The 16,733-nt window shown below is 42.9% G+C and overlaps 2 protein-coding genes across 3 annotated transcripts in view; one reads left to right on the forward strand and one right to left on the reverse strand.

Moving 5' to 3' along the window:
* Nucleotides 1-3,780, forward strand: part of hs3st3l (heparan sulfate (glucosamine) 3-O-sulfotransferase 3-like) — a 17,558-nt gene extending 13,778 nt beyond the window's left edge. Inside the window, exons 3-4 of one of the 2 annotated variants that reach the window (XR_008607942.1) lie at nucleotides 621-2,676; nucleotides 2,778-3,780. Coding sequence is in view for 1 of the 2 variants with exons in the window: in XM_055057580.1 (XP_054913555.1) it covers nucleotides 621-1,009 (389 nt within the window). In the remaining variant the exon portion in view is untranslated. Of the gene's footprint in view, nucleotides 1-620 lie in introns of both variants that reach the window. The other variant, XM_055057580.1, reaches the window with a different exon arrangement.
* Nucleotides 3,764-16,093, reverse strand: gsg1l2b (gsg1-like 2b). Its single transcript, XM_055057581.1, has 5 exons — nucleotides 15,699-16,093; nucleotides 14,124-14,171; nucleotides 12,184-12,336; nucleotides 7,324-7,435; nucleotides 3,764-6,632 (listed from the first exon to the last, which is right to left on the reverse strand). Exons 1-5 carry the CDS (start codon nucleotides 15,997-15,999, stop codon nucleotides 6,332-6,334), a joined length of 915 nt encoding a protein of 304 aa, XP_054913556.1. The 5' UTR covers nucleotides 16,000-16,093; the 3' UTR covers nucleotides 3,764-6,331.
* Between the last annotated feature and the right edge of the window lie 640 nt (nucleotides 16,094-16,733).

The following is a 16,733-nucleotide window of genomic DNA, read 5'->3' on the forward strand; positions in this document are numbered from 1 at the left end:
TTGAGTTCTCATGTATTCAAAGCAACCACAAATTAGAGGCTGTTTGATATTTTTTGCATGTTTGTATAAAAAAACCCTAACATTTCAGCAGTATCAACATCTCCTGGAGGATCAATCATGGTCAAGATGATCCAACTGGGTGTTTGTCTCTCCTTAGTTAACCATTAGCTACCTTTAGCATTGGCATTAGGAAAGTTTTATCCATAGAAAAATGAAGATGCAAACATAGTCATGTGCTCCAAGTCAGCTACTTATGCTCACAAACTTTCAGGACAACCACAAAGAAACTTAAGGTCAGTCTGTGCTGTTTATTAAATCAAATCTTATTACGCTCCCTGGCTAGGTCGCTAACAGGTTCTTAGCATGCTACCAAAAGAAGCCACCAGGTTGCAAAGTTCAAGACCACTCTGTGTTTGTATGTTGAATCCAACATTATCAACACCTTCATTTTGCACTGAGTATCAATTATTACGGTCTGGATTAGTTAGCCTGGTAGCAACTCAGATACTTTGACCTCAGTCATGCCGTTGACAAGAACCAAATGTTTCCTTATCCAGACCCTGGCCTAAAAACATTGCCACATCATAACCAACCCTTCTTGTCCCTACCTGTATCTCTAGGTCAGATTGACTCTCTGTGGAGCCCACTGTGGATTGGCCTCTACGCCCAACACATGGAGCGTTGGCTGGCTTGGTTCCCCAGGAATCAGATCCATCTGGTCAGCGGGGAGAGGCTCATCTCAGACCCGGCTGGAGAACTGGGCAAAGTCCAGGACTTTCTGGGTCTGCAGAGGATAGTCACAGACAAGCACTTCTACTTCAACAAAACGAAAGGCTTTCCCTGCCTAAAGAAGCCGGAGGGCAGCAGTAAACCCCACTGTCTGGGGAAGACAAAAGGGAGGACACACGTCTCCATAGACCCCGAGGTGATCCGGAAGCTGAGGGATTTCTACAAGCCTCACAACCAGCGCTTCTACCAGCTCGCAGGGCAAAACTTCGGATGGCACTGATCCGTAACCTGTGTGGAACGAGACGCCTCTGTTGACACCGCTCAAGCGCAAATCTGCTGCCTGACGGCGGCAGACGGAACGGCTCGACGCGCGCAAAACAGAGTCAACAATGTCTTCAGACAGCCAGGCAGCATCTCAGCAGACTGCACTCCCAAATCCCAGTGTCAATATGTTCTGTCTGGATCAATCAGTCGTGTTGACATCTTTGTATGTCAGCGATACACTCTTTGTGCTTTTGAGAAAGCTGCAGTGAAACCGTGGCGGCCGTAGGATGCGGTTTTACGCCGAGCGGCGGAAAGCGGAGCGGCTTTTGGTGTCTGACTCACAATCGGTTGCAGTCGTGCAAGGAAGCGAAGAACTCAGGGTCCCTACACGTCGTCCCCTAAATATTCCACACGCTTCAGGACTCAGATTTAAGTCATGCAGTTTTTACAACACTTTTCTTTTTTCAAATATTTACTTTGAGTCAGACTGTATTTGTCATCTGTAGGTTTTTCCCTCAAAAAAAGAAAAAGTTTCATCAATATGAAAAACAAAGCAAGACAATGGTCGACGTGGCTTTTGGTTGTCAGAGTGTGAATTTGGACAATTTTTCTGCTTATGAAGCTTCTGGACTTACTCATTTCAAAGCCTTTAAATCTTGAACATGTCAGATTAGGAATGGAATATTCTACAGCAGGGGTCGGCGACCAATGTTCTTAACTCCAGATGTCATGACAAATGCAAGTTTTAACAGTTTTCCATGGAATAACCGCATTGAATTTCCACAAGTACCACTGACGCATATTTTTTTATTATCAATTTTTCTTGTCATTAGTTTGAAAATTTGCATCTTTTTTCCACAAGTATCAATATTCTGTAAAAGAAAATGTACTTATCTTCTTTTTGCAAAACGTTTTTCATTATTTGAAAACTTTAAAGAGACGAAATGTTGATTCTTTTCTTTAGTAGACAATTATAAGCTGTCTTTTCTTTTTTTTCAAGAGGTCATGTAACGTTTGGGGCTCTGAGTGAACTCTATGTAAAAAATAAATGCCTCTGCAGAATCTGCAGGTTGCAGACCTCTGTCCTAGAGCAAAGCAGGTTTCTTAAAAAACAATGTTTTGAGCTTTGGATCCGTTACTTTAGAAACCCCATCCCCCAACCACCCAACAACAAAAAACAAAAAAACCTTTAATCTTTTTATTTTGCAGCTGCTACAGCCAGTTTTGCCTGAACTGAAGCTGTCTGAACACCAGGCATGTGAAATGGCCCCTGATTATATCTGAATGAGTATGGATCCAGTCATGAAGTCAAACAGCAAAGCTGAAATCGAGGCGTTACGCAGCAATTCACAGATGAAGCGAAGCCATTTCATTTTTTGTCTTTAGACATTAGAAGAAGGAGGAAATGTCCGGAGAAATCAATCATTTTCCAAACCTGACATACTCCACAGTTTTCCAGGCCGTGGAGGAAAACACTGACAACAAATACGTTTTCATTCACAGACCCTCTTGTTTCCTCCCCAGACTCAGACTTTAAGAATTTAAGGGCAATCGGGCGGACACATCGAAAAAAGATGTCCTGCCAGCATCGTTTCCAAAAAGCCAGGCATGAATCTTTCATGCGGCCAGCAGGCGGAGTTGAGCGGCGGCGGGCGGGGCGGATGAGGGAATATGTGAGCTCAGGTCTGACTGAGTGCTTTTGTATCCTTGAATAATGAATGTGGTTAAATGGATGTAGTGGGAACTGGCGTGGATCACTTGGCTCATTTCTATGCTTTGCTTAGGTTAGCGAGAGCGGTGGACCAGCCGCTTCGAGCAGAGCAAGCGGGGCGGCGGGATAGGAAAACCGAACATCAACACCGTTACGTTGGACGTGCTGCCCGCTAACTTCCTCACACAGTTCCCGGTTTTCAGTTTGCATGTATTTTGCACTAGTTGTCCAACAGGGGAAAAAATAAATTAAAAATATTTTTAAGCAAAGACGCCGCTTTCCCAGAGTTATTTGTGTCGATTCGCATTAAACGACATGAGAATATTTTAAATGTACGATGCTGGGGAAAAGTACTTGACACCTTGTTCATGTCTGGCCTTTTTGTCACACTGGCGTTAAACATTTTAGGCTGTTAAATAAACTTTTTTTTTTTTTTGTCAGACATGGACAAACTGAGTAACAAAAAAAAAAGTGTTCAAATCATTGGTTTGGGCAAGTCATCCAGATAATGAAGCAAATAACCGTCAGTGCGACGAACAATTTCTAATGTACTCTAAAAAATTCACTTTCTATTGGTAGTCCAGAGAATATTTCTAAGACCCATCAAGATGTTTGTTGGCAAAAATGAGATGGATCTTTGTTTTCTTTTTTTTTTTTTGTTTGAACGGTTTGACTCTCCCATGGATGCAGTGAGGTTTGTTGGGGTTAAAAGCCTCAAAAACCTCTCAGGTCTGTGTTTTTGGGGCGCCTTTGGTTCAATCTGTTGCTTCTTTGAGTTTCTTAGTTCACTAAATGTATTTATGGGCGTTTATAATCAGGAATTAATGATGAATCACTTAGCAAACATGTGGTGAATCACAGTTCAATCAACAAGAACGGCAGTCATGTTTTCATGCAGGGTCAGGTTGGTCAAAAATGAAATCGTTTGGTTTTTGTAGTTTATTTAATTTATTTGAATATCTGAAACATTTACATTAGACAAAAAAAACATCTTGAATGAGTCCATAAAATCCAACTGAAATGATGTAAAAAGCCTGGAGCTCGCCACAAAAATGTAAATAAAGGTTTTAATTTGGGGACTGATTGGATTTTGTTTGATTCCATAACAACTCTCCTGCTTCTTGTTGAGGTGGGGAATCGCTCACCACCAATACAAAGGCAACACTGCCACCTTGTGGTCTTTAAATTCAACATCTGAAAAACAGTTTCATTACATTCTTTATTATGATATATGCTTTCTTTTTCTTTTTTTACCCCCCACTTATCTTTCAATAAAATCTGTTAGTAAATCTTTATATTATAATAACTCGCAAATAATCACCCACAAAAGAGACACCACACAAAGAGACTGTAAATACTGTAAGATATGAAACACAAATCACGACCAAAGATTCATCCTCTGGCCTTATGAACCCAGCTGGCAGAAAAATAATCGAATCTTAGTCAAAATGCACTTAAAATGCTGCTGGACTAAAAGTATCAAGTTCTGCATTGTCGACATAAAGTACAAACAGAAAAGCTTAGAAAGAGGAAAAGTTTTGGCAATTTGTACGGATGGCCACCCGTTGCTTTGGAATCGGGGTTAGTCGGAGAAACTTTGCCCTTTGTTCAGCAGGTTGGAAACATGCTTCTGGATGTAAAGGCACTCAGCGTTTCCTTTAGGCATCCCACATCCACATCCACACAGCCTCCCTTTAATCCAGCCTCTCGTGGGTCAGAGAGTGAAAGAGCAGAGTCTTTCAGTTCACTTCTCGGAGATTGCTTACGCCCCCTCAGTCCAGACGACTACATTTGGTTCGTTTGAAAAGAAGGCAGTGATTCGTCTCTCAGAGATACGTTAAGTAAGTTGCTGAAAGAAGAGACTGGCAGTCGGCATCTGCAGCCGTGAAGAGTCACTGACTTCTTCGGTTGGAGAAGTCCAACGATCAGTCAGTTGTGTGTGCTTGCGTTGGGTTATGTTGCGTTTACTGGGACGGGGATCGAGTCAGTTCATTCATTGATCTTTTGTCCAATTTGTTCCTTCTCGTGACTCTCGTCCCACAACGTGGCAGTCATTAAGCCACATTGAAGGAGTCGTTTTCCTTTGTAGCAACAACGCCTAGCAGCCGAACATCGCTACTGGAAAGTAATATGAAGAACTCAGCAACTTGTCAAGAGGTTCAACCGGATTTATGTTGCGTTCCAGACATCTTAGATACAAGGGCGTTATAGTTTACCCTTTCACAGAGTTCTTCAAAGTTTCAGATGATCAATCAAAAAAATAATGTAAATTTTTCATTTGCTATCTGAACCAACCAGTTTTACTGACCACCTCATTACTGATTGATCGGAGGGATCCAGAAAATCACTTAAATCCAACCAGCCTGACGGCATGAAAAAGCAACAAATCATTCACTGGTATAGAAATATTTGAGACAGATCAGAAAGTCAGCAATAAAGCTGTAGATGAGGCTTTGGAATAGAAAACGGAGAAATCCTAGAACACAGGTGAACTTCAAAATTGCTCAGAGAACGCTTCAATTACTCATCCAGGACGATTCCGATGTAAAAAACAAAACAAAAAACAAGTCCTGACTCAAAAGAACACAAAATGCTCTCTCATGTTTGCTCCCCAAAGAATCTCGATGATGGCCGAGACTTATGGTACATCATTCCTCCAATTTCTGAGCCAGAACTTCTTGGATCAATCACAAGTCTCATTTACGGTCAGACCGATTTAAATTGTATTTTTCCATTTTTTAAAATGGATTACCCGTCTCTGATTAACCTCGCCTGATATTAACATTTGATCCATTTTGCAAAACATCTGATTGTGATAAAAACAACAGAAATCTTTCAAAGCATTGATCGATATTGACTCCTTGTAATAAAAGCCCCCCAAAAAACTATCAATTAGTTTTCATATGTTAAATTGCGTGGAAAATATAGACATTTTGTACATAAGTTTACATGTCAGCTCGTGAGGTTTCTTGCTAGTTAGCATGAGTAATCAGAGCTTCAATAAAGAAATCTGTCGTCATTTAACTTACGACTCAACTGTTTATTTTGTAGTTGTTCATAAGGTCTCAGGGCGAACCGATGGCCCTGCGCCGCCGTCTTGATTCAGAGTGGATTGATTTTGTTGCTGTGCTTCACGTCGACACCAAGTTCAGTAAAGTCTGCTTGGTAAAGCAGATTCACAAAAACAAATCAAATGAAAAAATGAAAAGCATCTCTGGGATCCTGGGAACTGCCAAGGATTCGGTGCAACTTTGTATCGTAGATTATGTTTTATGTTCCGCGTACATTAGAAAATACAGCATCTCAAAGCAGGCATTGAAAAGCAGGGCTGATGTTTTAGTACAAGGAAATCACACAGTTTCTGCTGCTGGTGAGATCCACACAGACCTACACAGACCCACGGATTAACGCCACGGTTAAATTCAGGTTGACCAGACGGTTGGACCGACCAGTTAAATCGTCATTCAAACCAGCAGAATCAGCACAATAAGGACCCGGCAGAGAGCAAAGCAGAGCCGGAAGTCGATCGATCAAAGTTGTGTGGCGGAAAAGAAAAGTTCAAACTGTCAGCTAGCCTTTTTACAGCATTCACACTGCATCGTAACATCCATCGCCTCGCTAGTTCCTCTAGCAGTACTCCTCTCCTTGCGGGTCGGGCAGGTCGTTGAGGTCCAGGAAGATGGAGGCGTTGGAGAGTTTGCGGCCGCTGGTCGACAGGTCCAGCAGCTCCTCGGCGGTGCTCGGCACCGAGCTGATGTACATGTCCCACACCTGCTCCGGAGAGTCCAGCTCCAGCAGCTTCTGCTTGATCTTCAGGTTCTTCTCAATGTTCCTGCGCTTGTGTTTGAACTCCAGGATGGTTTTGGTGTAGCGGTTGATGGTGGTGACCGAGGACGCCATGCAGGCCGTGAAGGAGCTCCACGCCAGTCTGCGAAACAGAGAACAAAGTCGCTTTACTCCCGGACGATGACAGCTTCAGCTTTTATTTAAGCATATTGTTTTACAAATGTGACGTTCAAGAATGCTTTCATTCTAGAGAGACCACAGTTTTTTGGGGGGCGTAAAATCCCTTTTAAACAGTTTGATTTAAATTTAACTGCTGATGTTGCTTCACTCAAGGGTTAAAGTGGATCGCCAACGTTCAGTGGATTCGCCTGTTCACGACTCAAATATGGAAAATATACAAAAGCAAAAGCAGCTTTGGAAGCTGAAATACCTGATACCTGTAATGCTACTAGACACACTATTGGCTGGCAGTTGAAAAGCAGCCAATCCATGAACTCCATTCAACCCAAAGCGTGGAGATGGTTCCCACTGAGAGTATTAATACATCTTATATGGAGAGCCTTTTCACTTCCATTTGAAATTACACAAATAAATAAAGACTCCTGTCAATAAACAATTCAAATAAATGTTCCCATGAAATAAAAACAAAATATTTAACTTTTTTTTCTTTTTTTAACAGACAGCTTCTTTTGTCAATCCCAGTTGGCCTGTTTATCTCATTCTAGGATTATTTATTTATTCATTTCATAATGCTGCTTTACTCTGTTGTACTTTTTTCTACGTGTTTCATACAACCAGGTAATAATTGCCACGGTGAGGTAAGCTGTACTCACATGTACGACCAGCTGTAGTCCCACGTCTGAGGTTTCCAGTTCTCTGGACCCAAACTGACGGTCAGCTGGAAAGCTGTGGTGAACATCATGTGGGCCACCATACCCAACAGACCTGCCTCACACACACACACACACAGAGAGAGAGGGAAACATGTGACTGCTGCACTTCCAAAATGTCCCCACTTGGTGGCAGCATTGCATAAAGAAAACCTGGGACACAATAATCTATGACCCGACTTAGAGAGTTTGTCCCAGATAAAGACATCTTAAAGTGCAGTATGTAATTTTTATTAAATATATACATATGTATACATGTATTTATTTATTTTTTTTTACATATTTCTGAACAAGACATGGTGTCGCTTTCTTTTTGAAATGCTTTTCTCCTCGCTTCTCCTTCATAAACCCGACTACTGAAGACTGAAGTCGTTCTCACTGGACTTTGCGTTGATCCTTGCAGAGTTTCAACTGAAAATATAACTTAACGTCACGTGTTTCCAGATTGCTTGTGAAATCTGGAAATGTGAGAAAGGAGCCACAAATTGAGCTTCTTTCTTTCTGCCATTTCCTGTTGTTGTTGTTGTTTTTTTCTTTATTTCTTTTAATTTCTGGCTTTCCTTACATGAACCACTGAATGCCTGCGGAGGACAAAAAGTGTGAAAACAACTGGAGCCTCCCAATCCGATTACCGCATAACCTCCCGGCGCCAAATCCCTCCGCTGAACAAGAGTGAACCGGATTCAGCAGCAAACCCCTACATGATGCCCGTGTTTCATTTTAAAATATTCCTGTACACCGTTGTCATAATGCCATGTAGATCAGGGAAGGCTTTGCCTCGGGATGAAAGACGTTTCTTGATTTTTTGTTTTTGTTTTGATTGACCAGTAGATGACAGCAAAGTCAGAATGAATGATTTGACGCGATTTTGTCTCTTCGGCGACGAACAAAACAAGTGGATCAGACGGTTATCTGGAAGGCTGCAGAATTTATATATCTGGAATTTTATACATACATAGAAACAAATTGAGAAAAAGAAAAACTAGGACAAACACAGAGAGAGCATCTGGTGTCTAAAGCAGAATCCATCATGAGGATGATGTTGTTTATTGGTTGGTTTAGCATTTAGCATGACCGACGACAAACGAACGCCACACTTTTCAGATTTCCAATTGTACCAAAGTTTAAATCGCATTTCCTTTTCCTATTTCTGCATAACTATGCATTACTTTGTGTGGCTTGTGAAACATTCCACAGAATACAATAACATTCTGAATTTGCAACATGACAAGATGTGAGAATGTTCAAGAAGTCCTTTTGCAAGACTTCATCCGGAGGATAATGACCTCCAAATTTCCAACACGAGTCTCCCTCTCATGTGCCAGTGATTCTCCTTGCTGCCTCCAGGTGTGTTCATGAGCGCGGAACAATGGCGTCCTCCTTCTATGCTCGGTTGAAGTTCAGTATTTTACATTAAACAGGTAATAAACCGAAGTGAGTCAAAAACGAGACGATTGGTCTAGAATCGCTCATGGACAGAGCTTGTCCAGTGTTTCAGTGTTTGTCCAGAGATCAAAGCAACAGGCGCCGCTCCAGGCTGAGAGCTGATTGGACGTGAGGAGCTACTCATCCCGATGCGTGTTGGGATGGATCTCTCAATTGTATTTTCTCCTTTGCACTTAAGTGAGTCACTTGTATTTGCAGTCTAATCATGGGATTCCCGGAGGTTCATGAGTGGGTGACTCATTTTGCAGAGTGTGGTAGAAAAGCTCTGCAGAAGCGTCTCTTTCTCTCTCTCTCTCTGTCTGCCGATGCTATAATACCATCTTATTTGCCAACATCCTTTGGGGACACCGTCAAACTGTTGAAACTAGAAAGCACATTAACTGTTTCACGGTCTGGGCAGAACCTGTATCAGGTTAGGATACACTTTTCCACCAAAAACCTTAGTTTAGTTGGACTTTAGTGGATGGGAAGACTTTGGAAGCACCGATCTACTTTTTTCACTTCCGATACTGATATCAGAAGTTCGATATTGGCCGATACAATCCAACACAGAAAATCAGAGTTGAATTGACTTAAAATGAATCTTTCTTTTTTTAAAACAGACATAAATTCAGTGAATAACAAAATCCGACAACTCTACACCAGTGCAGCACGCTGAAAAACGTCAGTAGCTTCGCAAGCTCAATCAGACATGAGCTTTAATTTGTTCACTCGTCGCAATTAGGAGTAGAACAGCCCATGTGAAATAAACAAGAAAGTGATAAAACCAAACAAAAACAAAAACACGGTCAAACATGTAAAGAATAAACTGCAGCAATCCGTTCAAAGAGTCCAGAAAGTGTGAATGGGAATTCTACACATAACGTAAAATAAACGATAAAGCCTGACGTCGTTCAGAGCACACAGCATAGATCTGGACCGTATAGATCCGCCCCTATGGATTCGGCACATTGTCACCAAAACCAGAGAATGACACGTCGGTCACAAGGCCTCCATGGCAACCATTTATTTTAACGCAGTTTGCCCGAGGCTCTACCAGTCGTAAAGGGTGGCTGATGCTCAAATCCTTGTGGGTTGCAGTTGTTGATGCAATAAAAAAACGAAACGTCACGCTTTTGTTTTTTTCTGCCAAGATTACATTTCGCTGTTAAAAATCGGAACCTGACTCATCGCTCTAATGGGCTCCATATTGCAAAAAATGATCGTCTTGTTCCTCTCCCGTCATCAGCTCACCAAAAAAAGAAAAGAAAAAGAAAATTGAGATGCCTTCTTATCATATCATGCATGATTGACAACAGCAATAAACTTTAATTTGCGCCCTTGTATTTTTCCTCCAGACCTCATTACCGCAGTCTATCTCCTGTTTCTGCATCCCATTAAAGAAAAGGAAACGGCTTCTGGAAGCCTTTCCTTAATTCAGACATTTTGCAAGCGCACTAAAGCCTCTGCAATGTTGTCAGCTTAGCCTGGGAAGCTGCTTCGCCGCCGACACACGGTGACAGATCTTGAACGGTGAACCGACAACGTGATTTTTTGCTCCCCAGCGGGACAGAAACAACAAAAAGCTTAAGGGGTTTCGCCTCCTCCTTTTCTCCAGACGGCTGGCTGGAGCCGCTACAAAACTCCAAAGCAACCACCTTTGACCTCTGAGTTGCCTTTGACTAGCAGTGAATGGGAAGTTGAGCAACACATTTGGCGTGACAAGCATGATTTTGACAATTTGACACAATGCAGTAATTACTGCTTGAATTCACAATACGCAAATGCAAGCAGACCGAAGACTGCTCTAAAAGCAGAGAAGAAACTGTGGTGCAGGGCATTCTGGGTAAATACAACCAAAGCAAACGAGAGCGTGTGGCGCTAACGGGAGAAATGGCAAAGGACGAATCGTACAACCACTAAAACCTGACGCCGTTCCACTTTTTACATCTTGCAACAAAAGGACGTTGCGCTCAGTGTTTTCTTCTGAGGTTTTCTTCTGAGGTTTCTTCTGAGACCGAGGACTTAGGTCCTCGGTCCTGCACCGAGGACCTAAGTGGTCCTCGGTGCAGCGCCACCACAGGCGAGGAGGGGAACAGGTTTGTTCACTCAGTTTGGATGGTTTGACTTGTGAAGTTGAAGTGAAGTTAAAAATGTGGTCCCCAATTGAACCAGGTCTACCAGACTATCAGGTGTGAAAACATTCTAAGTCAAAACGTTGTTTTGAAGCCCGGTTAAAATTTACACTATTCCAACATTGTGAACGGGTATAATCCTTATTTTTAAGGCCTGAACTTAGCCAGCTTTTAGGACAGACGCCATTGTAAAATGAGAACAACTCCTCACAAAATGACTCTTTTTACAGCCTTCCTAAATCTGACCTGTCAAGTGAGTGAGACGCAGCGAGTCGCCGGCGTGGAGCCGCGTATCTTTCACTGCTGATCCACAGCTCAGAGAGGGCGGCTGAGCATCACTTTCACAGAGTGGATTAGCGAGAAGGTCATTGCTAATTCCTCCGCTGAGAGGCAGAGGCAGACTGTAAACTAGCGGGAAATCTTCTAAGGGGGTGTGGGGCTGCGGCCGGTCCGATCGTGCGACTGGATCAGCGCCAGCGGGGGAGGCAGAGGTAAACGCTCGCTTGCTCTGGAGCAGAACCCAAATCACATGGAGCTGGTTTCAAATGGGTCTGCAGAGACACAACCGTATTTGACAGTGTTCCTGTGTTAAGATGATTTTTGGAAGGAAATCACAGCGAAGCTTCTGAAATGCTGGTTTTAGTTATTGGAGATTTAACTTCAGACTTGAACGCCTCAGGGAGATCAGCAGCAAGTGCTACAGGATAAACGCCGACCTGAATGTTTCAACCATTTCCTCAAACATTTCACCACAGTTAAGCGATGCTATTGCCGTAAAAGTCATTATTCTAACACTTCAGCTAGTTTTATACAAATTGTAATCTAGAAGAAAACAATCTTCTTATCACAAAGGTATTAAAAGAGTAGTGGGCATATGTGTTGTGTCAGATTTTACTGTTTCCATGACATGAGAAAAAGTTGCTTTTATAAATTTATTGTATTATCATCGAAAGTTCCAGTGGAAAAAAAAAAAGAGTTTTTAGTCATTTAATACTCATTTTATTGAGCCACATCATTTCTTCGGCTGTAGCTTGTGGTGCTATGAACATTACGTTGAAAAGTAGAAATAAACAATTTTTTTTTTACAACAATCTATTATCTTGCTACAGCAGTCAGATTACAAAATATCGCGATGAAAATCCATATCGCCCATCTCTAGTGGATTTTGTTTACCGAACGAGAGCTTCAGCTCCTCATCTGACGGTCGAGCTCAATCGAGTCACAACCGTGTCAACCGGGTTACCTGAGAGCACGGTGAAGATGGCGGCGAAGGCGTTGAGCTTCAGGCCGTCGATGACGTTGCCGATGTGACAAACTTCTAAAGACATGAGGATGCCCCCGGTGGCCAGCAGCAGGATGTACAGGCACTCTGCCACGATGCACAGCCACAGCACTCCTACGGAGACGGGAGGTTAGTACGAAGGAGCCACGCAGACAGAGAACAAGCCCACATCCACTCTGTGGGGGGTTGAGGGAAACATCCCCAAACAAGGATGAAGACAGGGGACAGGGAAGGATGTGAGGATGGATGAGGAGACGCGATGAGTGGAGAAAGGTGGGTCAGTGACCCCCTTCACCTGCGTCATTAACCTTCACAGACAGAGGGAGGACACACTGAGTGATGTGTGAGGAGACGCAGCCCATCCTGAGCTCACGTCTGGACGGATCCGTAGGGACAGGTGATAAAGTCTTATCGCCATATTTTGTGATGCTGTTGCAATTACGGTAAAAGAGACGATAAACCCTTTTTATGGCCTTATTTTTTAGGCAACCGAATGGTTTTTATTGAGAGGCAAAGCAATCACAGCTCCACACGGAAAGGTACTGCTCTCTAAAATCGCATTTGTAAATACGACTCTTTCGGAGGCCAGCTGCAAAAAATAAATAAAAAGCATAATTTTTAACACTAAACTCCAGAATAAGTAAAAAAAAATTTTAAAAAGTATGAAGTGAGGTCAACACTAGCACATTTAAAGACATTCTACCAAATCCGTCTGCAATCAAAAGCCTTTAATTAAGGGCCCTCCATGATCATGTACCATGATATGTAAATGTAATCACAACTAGAGACTTTAGCACTCAGATGTAAAAGTGCTCTACCACTGATTGGGCTTTTCAAACTGTTGTTTCAGAGAGCTCTCGGTTTGAGCCAGTTTATGCTTCTGAGAAACATAAACCAGTTGCCTGGTTACAGATTTTCAAATCGTTTAGAAAGTTAGCGATTTCCCTTTTGCAGCAGGGAACCCGGGTTTGTTCTTGGCTCCAATCAGTTGCCATGCTTAGTTTGATTTGGTGGAGGGAGGCGATGGACATAGCAGTGACCTTCAAGGATGCATTAAACGTTGCGTGTTTGGAGACTGGAGCCTGCACCGGGAAGCAGGATCAGTTCACCAGACATTTCAGTGTCATGGAGTCGGTTCGCTTCTTACCTGACTCCATCACAAAGCCAATCTACGATGGATCTGGAGCAGATTGCTTGTCTGGACTACAAAAAATGGGTCTTCAGGAAACAAGCTTAATGCTTTTAAGGCTGAACTCACATGGTCACAATTTACTAAAAGGCGCAGCTATTGAATTTCAACCAAAGCACACACCAGCCTCCTTAAGATGAAAACCATGTTGCTCTTCAGCCTCATCGTCTAGGTTAAGACTAAGTTGCATGTCTTATTACCTGAAACAATGTCACACCTACAGCTTTCAGGTTTTCTGCCTTAACGTCCAATTATGACCAACAGTTTTGTGTGGCAAAACAAGAAAATAAAAGGGCAGATAACCTGGAAGTTACAATTCACATTGTGTCACATCGGACCAAGAAACCACAATGTGTTTTTGTTGGAATTGGTACAAGAGTCCAACAAAAAGAAGTGTATAATTGTGAAGTTTTTCTGCAGGAAAAAAACCGGAGCGGAAAGTTGTTGGCTCCTTTTCGTCCTTCCACCTCTGCATATAATGCGGGTGTAAATCCATGTGTTTAATAAGAGCAGAATCTGTGAGAGCGGTCTGAGTGACGTGCATGGATCCTCTTGATATAATCTGCCTGAACTTGTGTCATTTAAAGACGAACGCGCAATACATCCAGCCTCTGAAAAAACGTCCCGTGTCTCACACGTTCAAGGTGTTGCACACACATTCACTGGGTCTGAATGTTCCCATAAAGCTCAAAAGGTGTCCATATATCCTCACCTCGTTCGTTCGCCGGCGCCACATAAATGAAACTCCGGCATTTTTCACCTGCAAAACAATGCAAATGAGACATTTAATTGACACCCGGTGACAGCAGAGCCACCCCTGCACCTCACTGATAAATAAAAATGGGGCCTCATCTGTATTCCAGCGTTTTCCCAGTCTGCGACATGCACAGAGAGAAAGATACAGGTGGACTTGCATGGGATAAAACTGTGACATGAAGATAAAAATATATATAAAAAAGTAAAAGAAGAAGAGATCTCGGAATGATCCAATTTGTCAAGAGATTTGCTTTCCGCCTCCATCCTCCCGTTTTTAGGAAGTGTGCAGCACAGAAACGGAGTCAATGCGAACAAAATGCTCCTGCGGTGTTCTGAAGATGCAAATGTCTTTTGCTTGTTTTTTTCCTGTAATGTCAGACAGAGTCCCAGCTGGAGGTCCAGGCTCCTCTGAGGAACTGTCCTGTAAGTCATCAGTGGAGGATCTCCACACAGTGGCGAAGAAGACAGAAAAAAAAAACAGCAGTTTTTTCAAATAGGTGCTGAATAAGAATAAAGAGAGACTTTATTCTTGGAGAGCACATCTTACATTGACGTGTTTTCTAAAATGTGTTTAATCCTATTCATGAAAAACTGTTTTACAATATACTTTTCAGGAAAAAAAAATCAATTTCCACGTGAATACATTTTTTTCTGTGTGTTTTAAATCGTCTGTCCTGTTTTACAGTGTGTTTTTCAACATGACCTAATAAAAACAGCAAAATAATATTGTTCATTTTCAACTTTCAGCTTTTTATTTTATGCTTTCTTTTGCTCGTTGTTTGTAAGGTGGAAAATCTTCAGCTTCCTTATCAACTTATTCCAGTTTTCTGTATCTTCACACCAGAATGGGTTACGTTGATTTTTAAAGCATGATGCACCACAGCTGCACCATATTCACTGCAAGGAGGAGATGATTGATAGCTATTAGGCTGTGGGATATTATTAACCCCTCAAAAATAAAAATAGTTATACAAGTCCTTATCTCATATATCAGAACAGCCAGTATATTCCCAATATGTTAGCAGTTCTGATGACCACCAGCCTTGGATGTCTGGGGTGGTTTTTGGGCACTTACACTGGTTTTCCAAAAGAGGGCTCTGTACAGATGGACACTACAATCAGATGAGGTGGTTTATACCCAGATAACACACACACACACACGCACGCACGCACGCACACACACACACACACACACACACACACACACACACATCATTGTGACCACTATGCATAAGCAGGTTGTCTCGTTTATTCTTAAATAGTTGTATGTTTTTTTTCTCTAAGTTTTACACCAGCTTATTTTATTTTATTCTCTTTTTAACAAAATCCAAAACAGTTTGCTCCATCCACATTTCTGTAGCTCCACAACTTTTTCTATTTTCAAAGGCTTTTTTTTTTTACATCTTTTTCTCGGATTATCCTCTAAATCTCGTCAGAGACGTGGCCGATCAAAACTGCTTTGATTAAAGTCGCATCCAACAAGTCCGACTCCGCTGACGCGCCGCGCCGCGCGCACCGCGCGCTCACTCACCGGTCATGTTGATGTTCTGCTCGCAGGAGAACCAGATGCCGGTGTGGAACTTCCTCATCACGTACTTGTCCTCGCCGGTCTCCCATATGTACTGCACCAGCCGCGTGTCGTTGACGTTGGAGCTGTTGAACATGATGCAGAACGCCTGCCTGGTGGTCACCGGGCCGGCGCAGAACGGCTTCACCACCTTGCGCGTGCCCTCGCACCAGTAGCTGGTGGTGAGCGCCGACACGGCCAGGAGCAGCGCGAGGAAGTTGAGGGCGAGAGCCAGGGAGGCTCTCCGCCGCCGGTCGATGCCCATGGCAGCCCGCCGGGCGACTTCTCCTCCTCAGGACCTCATAGCCCGGTTATTCCCCGCTGACGTCTCCTCCGCTAATTAACATCCGCTCCCGGCAGTTCGCCCGTCGCATCTGCTCCTCCTGCGACGTTGCTCCTCATATTGTAGCCCCCACGACTCCCACCTAAACACCCCTCCCTCTCTCCCTCCCTCTCTCCTCACCCCACACACCAACACAGTCTTGAGCTTCACGCGACTCTCCTGTGAGCCGCTGCCGTCCTGATTATTACTGTTTTGTCGACAGGACTTTGATATTTCCTACATCCAGCGGTGATGTTTTTAATGTGGGTCACGTGGGCAGTTGCCCAGGGCGGCATGAGGGAATGGGGGCCATGAAAGCAACAGATATGGAAAACACAAAAAACTTGAAAAAGATCCAATTCACAACCTCAAGACAATTCAATATTATTTGATAGCACATGCATTCAAATTCAGTTTATTGGTGAGGTCGGTTGTTTCTATTGGTTTTTATTTAACCAGGGATGATCCCATTTGAAATCTAAATCTCATTTACGAGAGGGACCTGGGCAGAAAATCTGCACCGTGCGACCTGATTGCACAAAAGTTTAGCAAATCAAACCACACGTTTAAAAACAATGATACTGATTAGTGGAGTCACTGAAAAAGGATTTTTGTCAACGAAACCCAACAGATGACATCGAGTTGTTGATTTAACGAGTTTGTCCCTAACCCTAACC

Source organism: Poeciliopsis prolifica, unplaced genomic scaffold (assembly GCF_027474105.1).
Source record: "Poeciliopsis prolifica strain line A6 unplaced genomic scaffold, Auburn_PproV2 SCAFFOLD048, whole genome shotgun sequence".
NCBI lineage: Eukaryota > Metazoa > Chordata > Actinopteri > Cyprinodontiformes > Poeciliidae > Poeciliopsis > Poeciliopsis prolifica.